We start from the raw sequence: 24321 nt of genomic DNA on the forward strand, positions 1-24321 counted from the left end.
GATCTTTCTAAACTTGTATATGTGCCAAAATAAATGTTACTTGATGCTGATATTTGTGATTGATATATGTGTATATAATGCACACATCATTGCATAAAAAATTAGTTTTTAATTAAAACTGCATAACATTGCAATTATGTATTCATTTCATTAATCAATTATACTGAAATTGGTTTTTTTATTATTATTATTATTATTATTATTATTATATCTTAAATATTCAGTTTCTGCTTTCTCAAACACCCCTTTATTGGCATATCTTCATTGTTACTGGAATAAGTCATACATTTAAAAAAAAAATTTATTTTTTAAAACTAAATTGCCATTCGATAAAACATTTTTTTACAATATAATTAGGGCTTAATAAATTCATATTTGCTGGTGTAAATTTTCAATTCTAACTACTGTGAATGTTCATTCCTAATAATTTACTCTAAAACACAATGTTGGGAATAATATTTTATTAACAATATAACATAGAAAAATTACAAATATTTTACAAATTACAAAATTTACAATTTTTAAATACCTTCGCAAGCCTTTTTTTAATTAAGAAATAACATTAATTATGCAGATTTGAAATGCAATGAAATCTGCTTTGAAATAAGAGACTTGCAGCTTCTTTAACCAAGAAATTTTTAAAAGACAGAACTGTGTTTAATTTCTGTTGAAAGAGGGGGGGAAAATTGATTAAGCATCTAGTTTTTTAAATTTCTTGACGAATCACAAAAAGGTAACAAAAAATCTGACCCTAAACAAGTTATTTCATATAAATAGTAGTAATTTTTTTTTAGACTAGATACGAGTTCATAATACTTTTACACACTTAGATCACTTGATTTATTTTTATTTACTCATGGAAAATAAAACATTTAAATATATCACAAGAAATATGTTCCTTTTTTTTATTTCATAGTACATACATCCATGATTAATAAAAATATAAGTATCTTCTAGATTACTCATGTTTCAGATGGGAAAAAATTGAGCATTTCCTATTAATCTCAGATGTAAGTGGTATTTAAATGCTGCATACAGAGTTTAGTTAGAAAGAAATTAACTATGCACTTGGGAATAATTTAAAACTTCTCTTCAAGATAATTGTTATATTTAGACCAAAAATTTATTTACAAATAACAAATATAAACTAAACATCTAGTCATTCAAATGCACATGACAAAGAACTCTTATATACAACACTCATCAAATTCTTTAATTAAAATCTTGGGAATATAACTTAAAAAGTTGTTTTAAAAGTAAACCTATATTTAAATGCTTCTTTGCTAAAGCATTGAATGGATAATAAAGTATAGCAAATTTTTTGTTTTTAAAATTATTCAGAACTACTATATGTATATTTCAAATCTATTTTATAAAAATGAGTAGATATTTATAATAATAAATTTTAAATAATTTTTTTTTTAATTTTATCAAATGCTTCCACCACTATGAAGTTCAATATAATTACTAATAAATTTGATTAAGAAACATAGGAAATTGATCTCCCGGTCCCTATTTTTCAAAACAGGAAGACTATCTTTTCAGGACAGAACAGAAAAGGTCCATGTACATTAATAATAAAAGTGTATAGAAATAAAAGAAAAAAGTCTATGCTTTATATGTTCCATAATTAAAAATTTTAATAAAAATATAAATGCGTACTAATTTATAATTCTAGCATGATTCATAAAAAGTTCAAAATGAATTAAATACTTATGAAATACTTGGAACATTTACCTTAATTTTTCTGCTATAGCTTATACACATATCCATTCACTTGCTCAATTATATTATATATACATACATATATACAAGTGCTAATTGGGTTGTAACCAACCAAATACTGAAAGTTTTGTACTTAAAAATTAATATTTTGTAAAAGATAATTTTGAATTTGATTAGTAATTTAGGAGCTTGATTCTTTTGCATGGTTGTAAGCAACATAATCCAGCCTCGAATCCTCTTCGCTGGAAAAATTAGATACTGATTCTTCAGCATCTGAATTATCATTTCCCAATTAATACTGCCTATCTACTTACCTAACAAATTTTTCATTCAATATGCAAGGTACTGATGTATCATTAATATAACTTTTAATATGTACGTAAGTTGCATAAAATAATGCAAATACAAATTTTAAAGCATACTTCTTTTCAGCTAATTTTACAGCAAAATATTAAACTTTATCTACATTTTTAGGGGGTATTTTTTACTTACATTCTCCAAATTGTGTAAATTTTTAAAAAAAATACTTAAATTGAGTAATTTAATATGGTAAGAGGGCAAATTAATAGTCTGAAGTATGGTCTTAAAATCATAGTAGCATACCATCACGAATCATTTGTGGAAGAAAATAAAACGCACAAAGACAAAAAGATATTAAAGAAGATTATTATCTTGAACAAGAATACAGAGTCAAATGTGATTTCTGAACTTAATGTGCAGTTTATAAGTTAGATTAGGTTATTTGAATATGACAAAATAGACAAGGGATACCAGCCTACTGAGGAATGGCTTCATGCAGGCCTTTCTAAGACAAACTGGCTTGTATTCACGTTACTATGGAATGGGAAAAACCAGCAATGCAGCTAACTTACTCACCTAGGAACAAACCTGGGTCAAACTTTCAGTACTCTTAACCACTTGTCCACTGGTGGGCCTATGTAATTTATAGAACTCAGGTTATATTAAATTGCTCAGAATTCAACTGCTTACAGTGAACTTTCTAAGCTAACTACGTATGTTTCCAGTAAAGACGACTGCCTTGCTGAGGTGATGGTCAGTACCACTATTTGTTTATATACAAAGAAATACTAATTCAGAGATGACCATCACTCTATTTATAGTAACTGCTACTGCAAAATCCCTTGTATTAGGGATGAATGCAAAGCATATACTATGCTGGCTGCATAATCACAAAACATGAATTGCTGATAACTGGGAGGAAATATTGCGATGAAAAGTATATTATTATATTTAAAAAAGTACTGGAAGTAAATCAGCCTTCACGATTTTGCCCATAACAAAACATGCATTAAAACGTGGTGGAGATCTAGTCAAACTGCCAACAGTTATAATATAGTTTTCAACAGGTCTCATCACCATCATTTGGGAGGGGGAAGATCAGCAGTGACAGCAATTTGAACAACCATGTCTATTCGGTTATTTAAAACAGAGTACTACAACTTTCAAAAGATAACATCTTAATTTTTAGACATAGGAATGTGCAATCATTGAATATATGTTTTTAAATTTACATACTTGCTCAGTCTTTCACATTAACCAGAAGTAAAAATTATCAGTCTATGTTAGCTATGTTGAAAAGAAGGAAGATCACTTTACCTTCCTCCAGTTTCTTAAGAAACTGAAGCAGTTTACTTGCATGAAGAATGATGTAAATACACTACCAGCCAAGATTTGTATGTGTCCATCTTACACAGAATTCAGACTGTTTTAAATGCTAAATGTGATTATATACCATATTAGGTACATAATATCTCTGCTTTCATACTTCTTTTATTTTGTGCAGTCCTTGTATTTATTTTTTAAATTTTTTCAATCTTCAATTTAAACATTTTGTATGACATTGTTTTTAATGTTTTGTCTATGTGAATTAAAAGGAAAGCAAAATTTTTCTGGAACGTATTATCACATTATAATAAAATTACATTATATTTCTATTAGTTACCACATATCAACCATTACAGCATTATTTTTTCACTGTCACTATATACCCTATATACACTGTTCATTAGAGGTCTGATTTATGTATGAATCCTAAAAAAAAAAAGACATTTTCCAAAACATTTATAAACTGATGGGGCATCTTGTATGCATGTATGTATAATATATAGATAGATTAGCAGATATAAATACATAAATTATCAATATTATTATAAAAACTAAAAATACATTAAATGTACAACATTAAATTATACATTTATATAACTTTAAACTGTAATGTTCTGTTGAGCTCTACAATAGAATAATTTATTTAATTTGTATAAATAATTTTAAAAAAAGGATATACTTTTTTAATTTAGTGGAGACTTATTTTTTCCTTTATAATTTCAACAATATTAACTTAATTTTATTAAGTTATTCAATTAATCAGAATTTTATTCTTTAAACTAGCATCATAGCATAAAGAATTTCTCCTTTTTTATAGAGTTCCCATAAAAAAGTGAATTTTTTTGTCTTAATAAGGCATAAATCATACAATATCTACCTTTATTTTTAATATCGGAGAATAGAAGTTTCATATAAACTCCGGATCATTTTCAAGACATAACTATTCAACAGTGTAAACCATCATTAGAATAATTTAATGTGCTTAGTATGATGGGAAGATATAATTACAGGATGTACAGCTTATAGAAATTGTCTAGGATATTGATTCTTAATTTGAATCAGAAAGTTAATTCATGGGATCTATTTTAAAACATTCTTAAAAAAAAAAAAAAAAAAAATAATAATAATAATAATAATAATAATGACATTAAGAAAAACTAACATGTCAGGGCTGAATTTTTTTATGATGCTGAAGAATAACAGTTAATAACAGAATATCTTACAGATAACATTTTTATTACAAAATTAGGTAGAAATCAATATTAAAATATTTTATGAGATTTCATAAAACAAAACATAACAAACAGTGGCATTTACATAATTCTCAAAGTCCCACTAATGTCTGCATAAAATGGTGAAAGATTTATTACAACAAACAAAAGTAACAAACTCTTTTTAGGTATCATTCAACAAAAGCCAAACACATTTCATTCCTAAGATAGCCGATTAAAGCATCCATAACTCTGCTCCTAATAGTAATGTCTCCTGATACCATGGCAGCAAACACTGCAATATCAGTCACATCAATACTCTGCATAATATTTCGAACTTTTTCAGCCAAGTAATCTCTTCGTTCTTGCTCCATTGTTGCTATAACTTGAGAGGCTGGTAAAAATTTATTATGTGATGCAGCTGCAGCTATTATACCTCCTAGAGCACCACCTAATATCATACATTAAATACTTTTTACAAAGAATCTTCTCAGCAGACATGGTTTGCATTTATTTCACATGAAGAAGAAAATTACACAAGTTTAATAATTTCTAAAATTGTGATACCTACTAATGTTTCATAACTGCTTTTACTTTCCATCCACTAAAAGATATCTCATAAGAAATAACTGACTGAAACGTTTAAAATGCTGTTAGAGTAAATAAAAAGTACACTAATGACAGAAATAACCTGATGTATGCTTTTGGAGTTTTTCTTATAATAATGATTCTTTATTTTGCAACAAAGTTCTAAAAAAATCTCATTTCTAAAATGGCAATGAATATTATTTTAATTCTCTTCAATGCAATGGATATTTAGACATTTACGATTACTGCATAAAACAGTTTGAAAACTGGCCTGAAAGCAGTGGAGTAGCGAGCATAACTGGTGCCCGGGGCAAAATACCTTTTTGGCACCACCCCCCTAAAAAAACACAGTGATATGATGAAAATCTTGTTTGGAGAACATTCGGCGCCACTCGTGAGTGACGTCCTGGCCTTGCTCCCCCTCGCTACGCCACTGAATCAAAGCTGCTGCATGATGATAGATTGATTAGGAATGGAATGGATTTCTTTTCATAATCAGGATATACTAGATATATATTCCATATATCTGAATTATTGTGCCAATGAATTAGTCTTGTTATTACAGCTTCTGTATTTATGGCAACAAATGAATAGAAGGATTTCCAGTGAGAACTTGAAGAGCATTTGTCAAAAATAATCTTCAGATGCTTAGAGAAATTTTAATTAAGATCAAATATTGAATGCTACTTTCTTGCTTGATCCTAAAACCTGTAAGTTGAATGATACATATTGAAAGGCCGTTAGATTATGATTTTTTCAATTACACAGTTGCACCATATTTCAAAGAGATAGGGCAAAATGGCCTACTTTGTGTCTTTAGTTCTAGAGAGTGTGTTAGTACTTTCTTTTTGATATGATGTACAATCTAGAGTCTATGTAGATATCTAAGCATAACAAATTAACTCTTCTAATTATTCAAGCAAACTGCAGGAAGTTTGACTAGTTTTGGGCTACAGCAAAATAATACAACTTTTGTTTTGTTGCTTGCAATTTTACATTTATGCTGAACAGTCGTATTGTTGAAAGATTTAATGAAGTTTATCTATTCATTTCTTATTACCTACACAATGACATACTAGCTACCATCAAAAAAATTGTCTGTATAGGCTTGCAGTCATGTGTGTTGGATACTTTGAAAGAGGAAGACAGTCAAATTTGCTGCTAATTTCCACAGAGCTGGACAAAACATGAGCCCTGTGGACAGTAATTAACTTGCAAAAAAATTGAATCTGTAGTGGTGACTTGAATCTTTAAAGATGATTAAAAATCTTTATTGATGATCTTTAAAGTTGACCTTTAAAGATAAATCTGCAAAAGGCAATTATAATTTTTAACACCCTAAGCATCATTTTTTCCCCCCCCCCCAAAAGGATGAACCACTGATTCCCATGTTTAGATTTTCTGGCTGCATAATGATTTATGCCTTGCTTGCTGTTAGTTCTCAGTTCAGATTTAAAACTAAGAACAGAGAATTTTATATGAGTTTATATAGTATTTTATATGAGAGTTTTATATGAAATTCTTGCTATTCAATCAAAAATATACCAAAACTAAAATATTTTCTCTGTTTTATGCCAAAAGTTTAAACAATTATTTCTTATTTTAAAAAAATTATTATTTTTAAGTGTCAGAATTTTACACAATTGCCACTTTTTTAAATATAATTCGACTATGTGGGGTGCTGGTGCCTAGGCATTATAATAGCCACAGAGTGATAAATTATTTTGTGATATGCACTCAATAAAAAACTGCCAAACAAAGCCTGACTAATATGAAAAGAAAAATAAAGATAAAACTCATCTAGCTGCAATCAACTATGAAACCTACATCTTTAATTTAATTTTTCAATTTATATCAGCATTTATCTAAGCATTTTAATTATATCATATGCAAGTCACATACAGATATTTCAAGTATCTAACATACTAATTGCATACATTTTAGGTGCTAATACACAGTTTTCAGGCTTATATCCTGAATTTTCATAAAAACATGCAGCTGAACACCATATTGTTAAAAAAATTATATTAACCCTCTGAGCAACATAGCTTTTGGGAAGGTAGTCTATATTTTAGGGTATCCCTTGTATTATATTATCGGCAAGTTGTTTCATTTATGGTAATCTGAGTATTTTATGTTGAATATTATGGAAACCCTATCATGACGTGATTGGTTGTAATGTGTGATTGCGGTGATTTTGACTGTTGGGGAAATATTTCTGAGGCTTATTTATGCATTGGATGTTGGTTAGGAAATACATTGCTTATTTTGTGCTTTACACCGTAACATGCCTGCTAGTAGTACAATTCGCCTGAAGTTTCCGTACACTTTAGAACGATTGGGAAAGAAAACGTTAATCGACTGGCGTGTAAATGATGATATAAATGGCTTTGTTCACCTCGTGGTAAATTACACAGCGAAATCTAATGATTTGGAAACCAGAGCTCATATCAACACTATGGAAGGTAAGCAAATTGTAATAAAAAGTTATTTTTGAAAGAAATGCTTCCAGCAGTATGGAGTATATTTTTCATTTTTACTTTTATGAATTAATGTGATAATGGCAGCATAGAGATTGTAGTTTAGATAATTTAAAATACTTCTTGTATGCTGTTAATGAATTCTGTTTTTCACACATATCACAGAAACAGAAATTCTTAAATTAAGTCAATATTTCCGTTCTGTACTGCATAGATAAGATATTGTTTCCATTCTTATGTCATTTACTTGTTTGATTTAAAATGCAGTTTATTGAGATTATATATTTTTTGTTTTAAATATGTTTTATTGTATTATGTTTTGGACGCCATTTTACTGGGAAGTGCATTGGACATAAACAGGAATGGTGCCAACGAGTACACTGAAATGTATTTTTACCCACATGCCTTTTTCCGCATTGCATGTCAAGCTCTGAATTTACTGGAGCACAGCCGACACTAGAATATATGCATTAACCTGCTTATTCCATTTTGAAAATGCCGCTGAACATCCATATCATTGAAACTCCCATGTGCAACATTTCCAAAGCATCTGGCATGGGAAAAGTATTGCAGAAATACAGACTTTGTTCGAGATGAATGCACAATGGCGCACACACACACACACACACAAAAAAAAAAAAAAAAAAAAAAAAAAAAATCCAGATTTTATATTACGATCAAAGGGGCTTTTTTTAACGTTTTGTGTGTTACCTTTATTTATTAAATACCATGTTCTTCGCACTTAAACCATAAAATTCAATTCAAGAGCAATATCACAAAATAATTCTTAAATGAACATATCTTTAGAATTTCCAGTACACAGTCTCTCACGCGGAGATAAAAAAATTCTTTTTCCGTACAGTGTTGCCATTGCTCACTATTAAATCATTGAGTTTCTTAATCAAAATTTCATAAATGCTTTACAAAATATGAAATAGATAATAACACAAATTTCAAAATTGGACTTCCAGATGCCCATATTCAGGTAGAGATGTATGTTATTCGAAATTTGATGTCTCTAGGTACCATTGTTTTATCCCAATGCAAGAAACATACATACATTTATGCAGATACTTCATTATTTAATTTCTTTAAATATGAAGGGCTCTAATACTTGCTGGCAATAATTTAAAAAGTGATTCGCCATTTATAGTGAATCAATGCTAAATGGTAGAACGAAATTAATAGCCCTTCTGGGCTAACACCATTGATGTTTAAAAAAAAAACCTGCTCGAGGCTCTTGATCAATCATTGCAAGATCATAAAAACATCATACTATTTGCGAACACATTAATATTGCTTGCAGGAGATTTCACGCAAACATTACCTATTATTCCTTGATCCACACTAGCAGATGAAATAAATGATGATGTTTGCCTGAAATACTCTACTTTGTGGTGACACATATAGACATTGAAATTAAGTACAAATATGCATATCCAGCTGCAAAATGATCGAACAGCTGAGATATTCTCACATCAATTACCAAAAATTGAGAATGGAAAAGCACTGGTTGATCTGACCAAAGGATGAATTTCATTGCCTCATAATGCCTGCAATTTAATGATGTTGAAAAAAAGAATTGGTTAAAAATGTATTTCCCAATATTTAAACTAATTATAAGAATCTTGACTGGCTGAGCAAACGAGCTATTCTTGCAACCAAGAACAAAGACATCCACGTACTTAAAAATATCATTTAGCCTAACATTCAAAATGAGGCAGTCACATACAAGTCTGTCAACACAGTTGTGCAAGCAGTTAATGATCCAACAGAATTTATGAATTCACTTGATTTGCCAGGGATGCCACTGCATGCACTGCAATTGAAAATCGGCATGCCAATTACTATGTTGCAAAATATCACCAGTTAAAGCTTCGCAACAGCATGCAGCTTGCAGTAAAAAAATTAATGAGCAATGCCATAGAAGCAACAATCTTGACAGGACCTTTCAAAGATGAAGATGTCTGCATTCCTCGCATTCCTATGATTCCAACAGATATGCCATTTCAATTTAAGACTGTAATTACCAATTCAATTGGTGTTTGCAATCAGCATCAACAAAGTTCAGGGCAAATCTTTAGAATTATGCAATTTAGATCTAGATGCTGATTTGCTTCTCACACTGACAATTATATGTTGTGTGTTCTAGAGTCGGCAAACCAGACAACCTCTACACCTGAACAGACAATGAAACAAAAAATACTGTATACCCACAAGCATTGTGAAATTTAACATAACAGAAACATGCATTTTTTCTCTTTTCTTTCTTTTTCATTTAACCAGGCTGAGCCATAACAAGACATGGCTAGGTACAGCTAGTTTGGCATAAAATTGCTTATTAAATCGCCTTGTTTAAAAACATGGAACCTGTTTCTTGTTTTCTGCAACAAATTACTGACTTGTCAAAAGTCAGCCTCCGTTAGGTAAGAAGACATGGGTGGGGGGGTCAATCTTGGTTCAATAACAACTTTTATTTTAGGATTTCTTTCAAATGACTTTCTTAAATTCCAAAACTTAGCATACTCATGTGTTTTGGATAGCACTTTGTATTATATAGTTTTATAACAATAAATATTTAATTTCAATTCTATTCATACATTTTTTTATAATCAATGAGATCTAGACTAAGCTGATTATCAACCCCATAGAGAACTGGCCTAAAATGTAACAAATTAGTAATCCCCCCACATATAGAAGGGGGAAAAATCGAATGCTCAAAATGTTAATTTCAAGTTATATTTAGTAAACTGAATTTTCACAATGGCATTCATTAGTGGAAATTTCTTTAAAAGAAATGTGGAAGATGAAAATTATTCTCAACATCCATAAAACACAACCACTTTTGCCCTCTCGTAAAACAATGTCCATCCAGTAGTATCACAGATGCATGTTCACACTTAAGATCAGTACAAACTTTTTATTAACACATAGTTCTCATAATGATGTATTCCATTCATTTTTAAAATCTTAAAATTTTACACATGTGAAATATATTGTAATATATCAAAATTTTATACACAATTTTTATAGTAGATGCTCATTTGAAGCAAAAAATTACACATAACTCATGCAAAAGTATCTATAAAAAACTTACCAAATGCAAGTCCAATTGGTCCTAAGAGACAGCCACCTAGAATTGCTGATCCTCCAGCTATAAGACCACCTTTCAATGATTCTTTTAGTGTTACTCTTAATTTTTCTTCTTCTGACAAAGTACAGAGTAGTTCGATAATTTCTCTGCTATTCACATGCATTTTCCTTTAAAAAACATAAATTCTGAATAAAAGCCCAAATTACACTCACTATTCATTTAAACTAAGTAATTTTGTAATCTATATTAACAGCAAATAATTATCAAACAGCCTCCCCCTCTCAATTCTCTACAACTACCGACAAATTTTGTATTTGTAATTTGAATTTGTAAGGACTTGTGCTGTGTGTTGATTAGGAAGTACATTGCTTTTTTCTGGTTTAGACGATAAAATGGCTGAATGTGGTACGATTAATTTGAAGTTTATGTACGATTTGGAAATAAGGGGGAAAAGAGTATTACTTGATTGTTGTGTAAATGAAGGTTTACTCAGTAGCCATTATTGAGTGTCCTGTTTGTAGGAAGGAAATGCATATGGTCAAACCATAACGGTGCTACGGAGGATATTTTTTACTCTTATTTTGTGAATTGATGTGGCGATGACAGAATACAGATTGTAGTTCAGATAATTTTAGGCCCTTTTGGATGCTGTTAAGGAATTTTGTTTGACTGAAAACGTGTTAATTCGTAAGTAAGGTAAGTGGATATTTCCTTTGTGTAGTGCAAAGATGAATTTCCTTTTTTATGTTATTTCAAAGTTTAATTTAAAATGTAGTTTATTGAGATTATATATATTTTTTTGTTGGCTGCTCCTTTGACTTTTTAAGTGAATATAGTTCAATGTGTACTGGGACAAAGTCAAGGGAGTGTGCAATGCCCAGTTTGTGCAATTCTCTGATATTTTTTTTAAGTGAAAATAGGTTGATGTGTACATGGATAAAGTCAAGGGAGTGCACAATGCCAAGTTTGTGCAATTCTAGGATTTTTTTTAAGTGAAAATAGGTTGATGTGTACATGGATACCGAGCTTGTGCAATTCGTTTTCTTGTTATTTTGGCTTTGCGTAGTGTCGATTTTTGTGAAAAAAATCGCCGCTACACAAGCTAAAATAACAAGTCAAAGAATTGCACAAACTAGGTATCTAGGTAAAAATATATTTTAGGGTACCCCTTGGCGAAACTTGGCGATATTTGGCGGTACATGGATACCAAGTTTGTGCAATTTTTTGACTTGTTATTTGGCCTGTGTAGCGGCGATTTTTGGTGCAAAAATTGCCGCTACGCAAGCCAAAATAACAAGTCAAAAAATTGCACAAACTCGGTATCTATGTACATATCGACCTATTTTCATTTTTAAAAAAATCCCCAAATTGTGCAAAAATAGCATTGTGCACTCCCTTGACTTTATCCATGTACACATCGACCTATTTTCACTTTAAAAAAATCAGAGAATTGCACAAACTATGCTTTACACACTCCCTTAAATTTGTCCATGTACACATCGATATATTTTCACTTAAAAAGTCAAAGGAGCACCCAATTCAACAGTAGAGGCAAACAAAAAATACATAATCTCAGTAAACTACATTTTAAACCAAACAATAAAATAACACAAAAAAGGAAAAACCTGTTATGTATTTTAGCACTACACAAAGCAAAAATCCCCTTACCTTATTTAGAAATTCGTTCATCTTCAGTCTGTGGCACACAAAATTCCTTAACAGCATCCAAAAACTTCCTAAAATTATCTGAACTACAATCCGTATATCGCATCGCCACAGAAATTCACAAAAATAAGAGTCAAAAATATACTACGTAGTTCCAGACTATGGCTACTAAGTAAACCTTCATTTACACAATTAATTCACTCAATTAATGCACTTTTTCCCTTTCATTCCCAATTGTACAAAAACTTCAAATTAATCCTACTACATTCAGCCATTGTATCATCTAAACAATGAAACAAGCAATGTACTTTCTAAGCAACACACACCTTGCAAAACATCCCATGATTCAAAATTTCCCAGAATAATGCAAACGATTGCATTTTAATAGGGTACCCATAACATTCAACTACTCAGGTTACCATTAACTTGGCGACAAACGAAACAACAACTTGGCAATAAATGAAACAACAATTTCGCAATAATACAAGGGGTACCTTTAAGTCAACTCTAACTGGTATCTATGTACCACCAAAAATTGGCAATTTTCGCCAAGGGGTACCTGTAAATATACTTTTACCATACACATAGTATAAAAATGTATATAGAAACAAGACAAGATGATGCAAGATTCTAAGTAACGAAACTGTAGTCTCTTAGTCACTGTGCTATGTATGGATGAATATGAATATCCATTAGATTGACAATCAGACACAGAAGTTCTCGGCATAACTGCTCTGTCCTTTTCTGAAAAAATTGTCCTTCATCCAGTATAAATATTTCTGCATGATCTCTATCTTAAGATCGTCATGCAGAAACTTATTACCGACATAAAAGTGAGTACCCATAATCCTAAGAATTTTGTTTTGCACCACTTGAAGCCTATTTACATTAGCCTTTGAGGCAGTCGCCCAAGCTGGGCAAGCATAACTCAGAATGGACCTGAGAATTGTGGTATAAATTTTCCTCTTTCTATTAAGATTTAAGCCTGAACTTTTGCCCAGAAGCATGTGCAGTTGATTGGCAATGGTGCTTGTTTTACCTATTACATAATCCGTGTGCGTAGTACAGGTCAAGCATTGATTAGGATAGAACCCAAGACTAACATTGTCAACACAAAGCACTTGCTGCCTGAAAAGATATAAAGGCTTGGAGAGTAACATTCCGAATTCTTCCGTGACGAAACAAGGTAAGTTTAGATTAACTTGCATTAACTGAACTCTGCCATTTAGCACACCAATCCTCAATATGAAAAACAAAGCCCTGCAGTACGCTTATGGATCTATTGGGCTGAACAGATCTAGCAGCTATCGCAGTACCATCTGCATAGCATACCACAATCATGTTTATTTGGAGACTATTGCTAAGGAAATCTTAAGCATAAAACAAGTAGAGTAATGGCCTTAAACACGACCCTTGCAGGATGCCAACATCAACACATTTGTAGGTTGAATAGCTTTCTCCCACAGTTCACTGCAAAAAGCCTGGTCATAAGATAGGACCTTAAGAGGAAAATAAACTCACGCAGAAAGTCCATACGAATCAATCTGTATAGAAGTCCCTCATGCCAGAACAGTCGAAGGCTTTTGCATATCCAGCATGAAGGGAGCTGTACAGCATTTATGATGCAAGGCAGAACCCACCAGGCGATTCAACGAGGTGAAGCAAAGCCGTACTGATAGTTGGGAAGGTAATGAAGAAAGAATTCAATCCTCAGTAAGATGAATTGAACCCTTCTCTTATAACTGCTGAATGTTATGCCAGCCTAAAATAAGAACCGACCAATCACAGCAAAGCAGACATAAACTAATCAGTGGTGTAACTAGAACTCTTAGACCCCTATGCAAAAAATTTCCTGAACCCCTACCCCACTAAATTTAATGTGCTTAAAAATAAAAGTGAACAATTTAAAAAAAAGTGAAAAGTTTAAAAAAATCAAGGATTCCACGAGCCAGTGTTTTCATGATGATTTTTATCACATCTGGATTATTTGTTAAAAAATAAAAGCACATCCTTAGGGAACCAATTAAAAGGTAGGTAACATGAAGAAAGAATAAAAAGGAAAATATTTTCCCTTGACCAACTGTGAAATTTGCTTTAGTCTGGGTATTTGACCTCAGATGATTCAGTCATTTTAGACTTTTTGTGTGTATGTGAGAGACAGATTTTTCTCTCCTTTCACTGAGATACATACTGATAATAAATGAATAAGTCTATATAAAAAAAAAAGAAAAGCAAGAAAGCCTAGATTTGCGAAGATTTTTATATAAAATCCAAGAGGTTTTACATACAAATATGTTTTAATACAGCAAATTTAGCAAACTTAAATAATTGGTTATTATATAAACTGACAGACAAAATAATAGATAAACGTACAGAAAAGATATTAATCTAATATATAGTACTCTGTGATTTACTCAGCTTACGAACAAGACTTATGCAATAATATAAAAGTAATAAATAATAACTTTTATAATGCAAATGATACATTTGTTAAATATAAAACATATTTACCATAACTTCATAAAAAAACTATTTGAACATACAATTTTTGGAGAAAATATATACAGTAATGTTTTTTCCCCTGTCTTTTAAAAAAAATTTTGTTCACTAGACTACTTGAATACATGATTTTTATAAAAACTATGAATGCTGAAGTTTTTTCCCTGTTTCCTTTTAATTTTCCTCAGTCCACACTTCTCTAATGTTTTTTCCCCCTCAATAATTATAATTATAACACTGGTGGCCAAAATTCATCATAAAGACAAAAATCTTTCTTTATTAAAATTTACGCCTCCTAGAGAAAGACTATAGAAACGTCATTAGAATAAGAGCAAGTTCAGTTTACTGTTCTGAATCATCAGCCAATTTCAAGTATACTGAAGATAGCATTTCACACTTCAACGTAGCTATTTAGGAAAGAAAGGGACTCCGCCTCCACAATAAATTTCCAGTGTCTTCCCAAGTTGAGTCACAGTAAAACTTTCATCTAAGATTTTGCTGTAAAGACGTCCACTTTCCTTTTAAAAACGCTGAAACATCTGTGTTTTTTTTTTTTTTTTTCCAGTCAAATTCTAATATTATTATCGTCATATTCCAATGACACATAATACATGATCTGCAATATCTTTTAGCTTTTCCTCTGTACTATAAATGTATTTCAGTTAATGTATAATTATTAAATATTTAACAGTAAAAATTATGGATATTCGAATAATTTTAGAAAGTTCTTCCACAAGTTTAGGAGGAAATAATAAACAGAACCAAATTTTATTGACCTGTATCCAAAGAGCTTTGAAGATGACTGAGTAATACGAAATGGAAATTTTAAAATTAAACACATACTTATGGTATGAGGATTTATCTGAATTTAAAACCCACTGTAGCAGAATATGATGATTCCCAAGTTTTAAGTTCCCAGAAATGTTTAATAATTTGTAGTTAAGCTTACTGACACTAACGAATATTTGAAGATGAATACTTATACACTGTGTCGCATACATTCTAAAATTAGTATACAAAAATACTTGTTTAGGAAACAAGTTTCTTCATAATTAGTAAGTTGTATGAAACAAGTTAAAAAGCAAAAATCACGATATATTTTAGGAGCATTAATATTTTTTATTATTGTTATCTTCTTTTATTTACATCTTAAGACAACTATTTCTGCTTCAGAAATTAATGACCTCAGATTTTCAGTTTTTACATTGCTTATAAATTAAGCCATATAATTTCTTATCTGAAACATTAATTTATTAATGACAAAAATATGAAAAAAAGATATAATGTATGGGAACATATATTAATAGAACCTATTTATCTATTAGAAAAGATAAATGAAAGAGAATAATGCTAAAAGAGATGAGTAAAAATCGCATCATTTACTACTAAAACATTTTAACTAAATTTTTTAATTGTGAAAATTATTGAAATATTGCAATAAAGGGGGAGAATTCTTTTCTGAAATATTCCATTCGTCTGTGTAGTGAAAATTGCAATGTAATTTGTGTTCTTTTAGATGTTGAAATGCAATTGAAAACTATTATGTCAACGCTGCCATTGCTTAATATTTTCAGTAATTAATTTATCGAAATTTACGAAGTAGTATATACTTTTAGTTGTATGATGTCATTTTTATTATCATTATTATATTATTATTGATGATTTTATGTACTGAATGCTGTGGAAAGTAAAAGTAGAATAAAAATTAAAATAAATTAAAAGCAAAAGTGTAAATTTTAAAGTTTCCTTTCAAATAACGAATAGAAAGTAGTCCACAAAGGCGTTCTCCCCTTAGGCAAATATTCCTTGAGTGCTTTATTATTATATAGTAATTCAATTCAGTTCCATTTAAATAACATACAAATTATTGTGCATTACTGAATTCTACGATTAAATGTTTCACGTTGTTAAAACGAATTGTAATTTATTGTATTTTTTCAAACGAATGGAAATTAAAATATTTCTTCAAAACAAATTTAATATCTTCAGAATTATCTTTTGCAGATTGGCGTGAATTTTTGGTAGATGGGTAATTTACAAACTAAGAAACACCACAGCTGTTCTCTTTCCTAAAGTAAATCGTGTAAATCCTAAACATTAAAATATGCTTAGTAAATAGGATATATTGGCTAATCTTTGAAATATGGTAACAGGTAGTTTGACATTTTGTAAGGCGATAAAGGTTACTAGCTAGGACTTTAGCAGTGTACATGGATAAAGTCAAGAGTGTGCGCAATGCCATTTTTGTGCAATTCTGGGATTTTTTTTAAGTGAAAATAGGTCGACGTGTACATGGATGATACCGTGTAAGTGCAATTCTTAAAAACGCGGAAGCAGTTTGCGATTCTGCACTTTCTCCCAATTTCGCACCTAATCTTCGTCATGATTAAGCATTTTTTTTCCCATAAAAGTTCTAGTATAAGCATAATTCGGCTAGCAGATTGTTGGAAAAAATGTTGAGTAAAAAAAAAGAAAAAAATGCCTTTACTTCGTGAAAACGAAATGGCGTCCAAAAACAAACTAGCAGGGTTGGTGGCCAAATTTTCGCTAAAAAATCGCCAAGTTACCATAATCCAAAGATTAACTGATATATTTTAGGAGTTCTATGCCTTCAGATTTAATTCACATTTAGGAATTCCAAAGAATTCTTAACCTGCACTTTATCTGCAATGTGAGAATATTTCGAAAATTTTGATATGAAAAATTGGATAAATATTGATTTACTCATTATTTCAAGTAAAAATATTCATCTATTCCATTTCCTCTCCCCATGAGTGAAGAAGTCATGAACTTCGATAACTTTTAATGTAAAAAAAATTAAGTGGAATAGGCTAATCTTTTGAATATGGTAGCAGGTAGTTTGGCGACATTTCGGTAAGGCGATAAAAGTTACTAGCTAGGACTTTAGTAGTGTACATGGATAAAGTCAAGAGTGTGCGCAATACCATTTTTTGTGCAATTCTGGGATGTTTTTTTTTAGTGAAAATAGGTCGATGTGTACATGGATGATACCGTGTAAGTGCAATTCTTAAAAACGCGGCAAGCAGTTTGCGATTCTGCACTTTCTCCCAATTTCGCACCTAATCTCCGTCATGATTAAGCATTTTTTTTTTTCCCATAAAAGTTCTAGCATAAGCGTAATTCGGCTAGCAGATTGTTGGAAAAAATGTTGAGTAAAAAAAAAGAAAAAAATGCCTTTACTTCGTGAAAACAAAATGGTGTCCAAAACAAAACTAGCAGGTTGCTATAGCAGAGTTGGTTGCCAAATTTTCGCCCAAAAATCGGCAAGTTACCATAATCCAAAGATTAACCGGGGAATATTTGCCGCTTAATGTTTAAGCAACCAAGAATGAAACTTAGTGTTTTTAGCCTGTCGCATAAAACTTGCCCCTTTTTTCTCTGACCTTGAATTCATTCAGAGATTCCTAAGAAAGGGGAAATCTCTCTATTCTAAATGTGGTGTCATAAATTCTTTGCGTTTCCTGGACGAGGACACCATTTCGACATGTGGGTGGGGAAAAGTCCTTTCATGTCACGATTGCTCAACTTACATCAATGATTTTATGTCCTTAAGAAAGGAAAGCATAAATTCTGGAATTAGCAATTGATACTTACGAATGATTTCCTCCTCCAGATTATTAGTCTAAAAAAGAGAAAAAAAAATGGATCCGCTTTTAACTTTGCCATTTTGGAATGTTCCATACTTCTAAATCCAAAAATTTTCCATCCCTATACCCTGCGTACATTATGAGAACCATACATTCAAACATTCTAGGTAATGTTGTTTCATCGAGTGCAAGAAACATACATACATAGATTCTTCCTTATTTAATTTCTTTAAAAATAATACAGGGTGAAATTATTTGGTGGCAACAATTTGAAAAGTGATACGCCGTTTATAGTGAACCAACGTAATACATGTTATATTAAATTGTAAAACTCATTCACATTAATAAATTCAATTTCAAGCTTAATATTAGTCCTGATTTTTGGATTTGGGTTTAATGGAAGTGCTAGTATCACATTCAATATATGAACAAAATTAAATGCTTCGGAATGACATATTATGAAAATTTCGAACTGCAAATAATATACCACGTTTTCTCTTAATTTGCAAAGTTAATTCAATATTAAATACCAGAATCCTGCCTAGTTACTTCTTTATTTATACTTAGACAATGTGTCTATTAACTATTCAATCATAATAACGAATTATATAGAAATAAATTAATATACAAAATAATTACATTATAATAAATAGTTACAATTAATTTCCACTTCCACTCCCTTTTGAGTTGGGATTGCAAACAGAGAAACCTTTCCTTCAGGGGGTCGCCTTTAATAAATTTCAGGTAAGAGATTAAGAAATACAAAGGAACTTTTCCTATTTTCTGCTGACTCCTGTGCCTAAACTGGGGTAGGTCACGAAAATAGAAATAATACAGAAGTTACTATTTCATAGTCGAATTATGGAATATTAACTTTTGCAAACACTGAATTTAACTGTTTCATGTGCTTCCGCGTCATATATGGAACTGCGTCACTGCACCATATAGGAAGAGGGGGTTGATCTTTACAATATGGTAACTGGTAGTTTGGCGACATTTTGGAGGCGATAAAGGTTACTACCTGGGACTTTGGTAATAATGTGAGCAGTACTCAGTTCCGATTACGCATTATTTTGTGTGAGGGAAATGAGAGATCATGGGATATGTCATGTGATATTAATGGACGAATTACGGTTCTTGAATCGGAAAAGGGGGGAAATCGGGAAAAAATCCGGAAATTTTGTATTTGGTTTATTCTGTGTTGTGTGAAACAGTGTTCGTGAATTTTTGGATACCATGGCCGTAACTAAAGAAAAGTTTATTGGACACGTAATCAAGATTCTGAAGAAGATTAGGTAAGTTAGTATTTTTAATTACTTGAGGATATTATTTTTATGCATTGTTCTAAATGTAAGGTGGAAGTAAAGGAATTTGGTATTATTGGGAAAATTGTTATTAGCAATGATTTAGTTTAAAGTAATTAGGATTGTAAGGTAATTTTTATTAATTTAATGTATGTGCTCATTTATATTTTAAGTAGTGTTTTTGAATTTAATTATATTTTAATTAAATGATAGTTATTTTGTGAATTTTATGTTTGTAGGAATTTGGTATACGTTATCAGGTAATTTCATATATGTTCTTTTTACCGGGTTTAAAGATTGAGAAAACTGTCATGTATTTTCGTGAAATTTTTCTAATTTATGAGAAAAAAGCAGTGTACATGGATGTAGTGAAGAGTGTGCGCAATGCCATTTTTGTGCAATTCTGGGATGTTTTTTTAAGTAAAAATAAGTCGACGTGTACATGGTTTAGTGATATTTTAATTAAATGATAGTTATTTTGCGAATTTTATGTTTGTAGGAATTTGGTATACGTTTAAGTTGAAGTAAACGTGCATGGAAATAATTTAAATATTTGATATTAAGTATTTGTAATGCTTGCGGTATGAATTTGTTGGTGACGTGTATAATGTAATAAATGATTTGGAGGTAAAAGTTTTTGGATATTTTATTTATTTTATATGTGGAAATGTTCATATTTGGAAAGGGTAAATACTTTTTCGCGATCAGGTAATTTCATATATGTTCTTTTTACCGGGTTTAAAGATGCAATGCCATTTTTGTGCAATTCTGGGATGTTTTTTTAAGTAAAAATAAGTCGACGTGTACATGGTTTAGTGATATTTTAATTAAATGATAGTTATTTTGTGAATTTTATGTTTGTAGGAATTTGGTATACGTTTAAGTTGAAGTAAACGTGCATGGAAATAATTTAAATATTTGATATTAAGTATTTGTAATGCTTGCGGTATGAATTTGTTGGTGACGTGTATAATGTAATAGATGATTTGGAGGTAAAAGTTTTTGGATATTTTATTTATTTTATATGTGGAAATGTTCATATTTGGAAAGGGTAAATACTTTTTCGCGATCAGGTAATTTCATATATGTTCTTTTTACCGGGTTTAAAGATGCAATGCCATTTTTGTGCAATTCTGGGATGTTTTTTTAAGTAAAAATAAGTCGACGTGTACATGGTTTAGTGATATTTTAATTAAATGATAGTTATTTTGTGAATTTTATGTTTGTAGGAATTTGGTATACGTTTAAGTTGAAGTAAACGTGCATGGAAATAATTTAAATATTTGATACTAAGTATTTGTAATGCTTGCGGTATGAATTCGTTGGTGACGTGTATAATGTAATGGATGATTTAGAGGTAAAAGTTTTTGGATATTTTATTTATTTTATATGTGGAAATGTTCATATTTGGAAAGGGTAAATACTTTTTCGCGATCAGGTAATTTCATATATGTTCTTTTTACCGGGTTTAAAGATTGAGAAAATTGTCATGTATTTTCGTGAAATTTTTCTAATTTATGAGAAAAAAGCAGTGTACATGGATATAGTGAAGAGTGTGCGCAATGCCATTTTTGTGCAATTCTGGGATGTTTTTTTAAGTAAAAATAAGTCGGCGTGTACATGGTTTATGTGTATGTGTTATTTTGAAAAACGCGTAAGGAGTATGGTATTGTGCACTTTTTCCCAATTTTGCAGTGAATATTTGTCATGATTAAGTAGTTTTGTTAGATAAAATTTCTAGCATAAGTGTAATTCGGCTAGCAGATTGTTGGAAGAAGTGTTCAGTAGATAAAAAGAAAAGAAACATGTCTTTACTTCGTGAAGACAAAATGGCGGCGGGAAAAAAGAAATAGAGGGTTGCTGTAGGAGAGTTGGTCGCCAAAAAAACGCCAAGTTACCGTAATGTAAAGATCAACCGAAGAGGGTTCTTAAAAACTTAAAAGAAAACAAATTCTGTTATGATTCTAAAGTTAAAAGTAAATTGGTGTCAAAACAAGGTTATTCCTCAGCTATATTAATATTAGTAATCGTGTAAAAGAGGTTTTACACAAAATCCAAACATATCATAATTAAAATTAGAATTCATAGTAGTACAAACTCTAAAAATAGAAATGAAAAGCGTAAGAGGGGAAAAAATACAAGATAAAAAATATCAAAATAATAATTAATCTCCTTTTACTAAAACTCAAATTCCGAACTTATCAGGGGAAAATGAATTAAAGCTTCTATATATATGTAATAGAATCCGTCTTTTAAGTTTAAACATGTAAATATAGTTCAGCAGGACATTTAAGCCCCCCCAAGCCTTCAGGCCCCTATGCGATAGCATTTCTTGCATACCCTTATTTACACCACTGAAACTAATATTCAGTCTACAATTTCCATGAGTCAGCTTCACAGTGACTTTCTCCGAGAACTTCTTTATTTATAGATGATTGGAGGCACAAAGAGTTACAAACACAACAATAAGCAAGATTCAAGTTAAAGTAAAGTATAAATAAAGATGTCTTATTAGACACTGTAATGCTAATATTACTATGCATTCTTATTGGAATGTAGATTTCTAAATATTGTTATAGTTACCTACTTATATATAACAACTTGTCATAAGCTATATTTTTATTGTAACTATATCCTTCATAAATTATTTGCATAATTTCCTCTCTCAATTTTTGGATGATAAATTTAGTAAAAAAAGGGAGGATACATGAGAAAATATGGTATTGCACAGATAGTCATAAGGAAGGTTTATATCTGGCTAGTGGCAAACAGCTGTGGGAAAATCATAATGTCTGGCCCCGATTTAAGCAAATAGATGCAAAATTATTTTAGACCAAGAAAAATAATAGGATTAGATTCAAGTTTAAAAATATGAAGATAAAGAGACCTGCCACAGAAATTATACATCCCAATCTGGAGGTGTCCTTTAACAAAATACCAAGTTTCCTTCAACAGGGTGATATGCAAAATGAAACACTGTATTTTTTATTATTTAGGGAAAAAACAATGACAGCAAAATAGATAAACTTAAAAAAATGGCAATTTAAACAACGGCACCAAATTATAAATTTCATAAATATATATTTATATACACAACAACAAAGATTAAGTTTAATTTTCGATGTTCATGGGCAGAGAGAGGAATGAACTTTAAAAGAAAGATTCATTTTTGTGATGCAAATGAAAACTTGATTTATTACTAGCCTAAAAATGTTAACGAAATTTTTAAAAGAACTTGTAACTCAATAGACAAAATTAGAAACTACATTACTTTGAATGCATACACAGAATTGAACTGAAATAAAATTCAAAACTTCAAAAATAGCTGCTATAATAAAATGGGTTAATCTTCGAATTATGGTAACTTATTCCAAAGATTAGCCATAAAATGCTGTCTTACTAGTATATAGTTTTATTATTATGCATGGTTCTAATAAATTAGTCTAAGACACACATAGAAAAAAATTACACAAATTTATACATGTTCCAATTTTTACTTATATATAAAACAGGCACATTTAGTTCTGAAAGTTGTTGTTCAACATATAGATAAAAATTGAATTTTCAAACATAACTGGAAAACTTAAAATGAGCATCTATCTTAAACGCAAAATTATTTAATTTGATCACAGAAATCATCTCTTAATAATGGATAACAAAGATTTATGAGTTATCGGAAAATACATAGCAAAATAACAACTTATCAGAAAGATAAGCGTACTTACAATAGAATCGTACCGGTTTTTCTCACACAGAGTACAGACAGATTTTTTTGGTAAATTTCGTTCAGATTATCACACACCCAGCATTCTACGATTTCTGAGAACTTAAAATGAAGCAAAACTATCCGCTGGTACTCAAAATACGTTTTTTTGCTAAAATCTCGATTTACATGAATGGGATATTAATTCTGAGTTAACCAAAAATTCATGGGATAAGTGAAATAAAAAATATAGACTTCCATATATCAGAGCATTCAAATACAACCACCAGCATTTCTTATACAAAAGTTAAAATTTCAGGTATTTAATTCAATCTTTGCAAACTAAAATTAATAAAATTCGCATGCATCGGAAACAACAACAGCTAATAGTGTTTGAAATTTACTCGAAAATGAAAGGCTAAGAACTTAATTTTCATTCGAGATGTGTCTTACTTTTTAATTCCATAGAAATCTTTTACAAGAATGATTTAAAAATAATTATGCTTACCTTGGCGGGAAAAATACTTTCCACGAATGGTGGTATTAAATCATATATGTTCAATAAGTAAACACATATATAGTCTTAAGAGTAAAATGTTACAGTTTCATAACAGTATGCACTGTGTACTTCATAAACAAAAGAAAAGTGTACCTAATGCTCACTTTACACGCTGTGTTTCTGTGATTTTTGCATTAAACTTCGTATCCTAAGATAACGTAAAATTTTTTTCGCCCATGTATACAAAAGCCAAAAAGACACATATGTAACACGTGCTACATCATGTGATCAAGGCTCATCCGACTATAGCCTAACCCTA

The 24321-nt window shown here is 30.5% G+C and overlaps 1 protein-coding gene across 3 annotated transcripts; it reads right to left on the reverse strand.

The window, feature by feature from the left end:
* Positions 1-444: 444 nt before the first annotated feature.
* On the reverse strand, positions 445-24306 carry LOC118188422 (protein C19orf12 homolog). 3 transcript variants are annotated; one of them, XM_035358861.2, is made up of 3 exons: positions 24156-24306; positions 10728-10891; positions 445-5013 (listed from the first exon to the last, which is right to left on the reverse strand). In XM_035358861.2, exons 2-3 carry the CDS (start codon positions 10885-10887, stop codon positions 4754-4756), a joined length of 420 nt encoding a protein of 139 aa, XP_035214752.2. In that variant the 5' UTR covers positions 10888-10891; positions 24156-24306; the 3' UTR covers positions 445-4753. The 3 variants fall into 3 exon arrangements, with proteins under 3 accessions (XP_035214752.2, XP_035214753.2, XP_035214751.2); XM_035358862.2 differs by having other exon boundaries at positions 24167-24300; XM_035358860.2 differs by having other exon boundaries at positions 24012-24270.
* Between the last annotated feature and the right edge of the window lie 15 nt (positions 24307-24321).

The sequence above is a fragment of the Stegodyphus dumicola genome, chromosome 2, assembly GCF_044657685.1.
Source record: "Stegodyphus dumicola isolate Sdum_Otavi_A_Nest chromosome 2, ASM4465768v1".
Classification (NCBI taxonomy): domain Eukaryota; kingdom Metazoa; phylum Arthropoda; class Arachnida; order Araneae; family Eresidae; genus Stegodyphus; species Stegodyphus dumicola.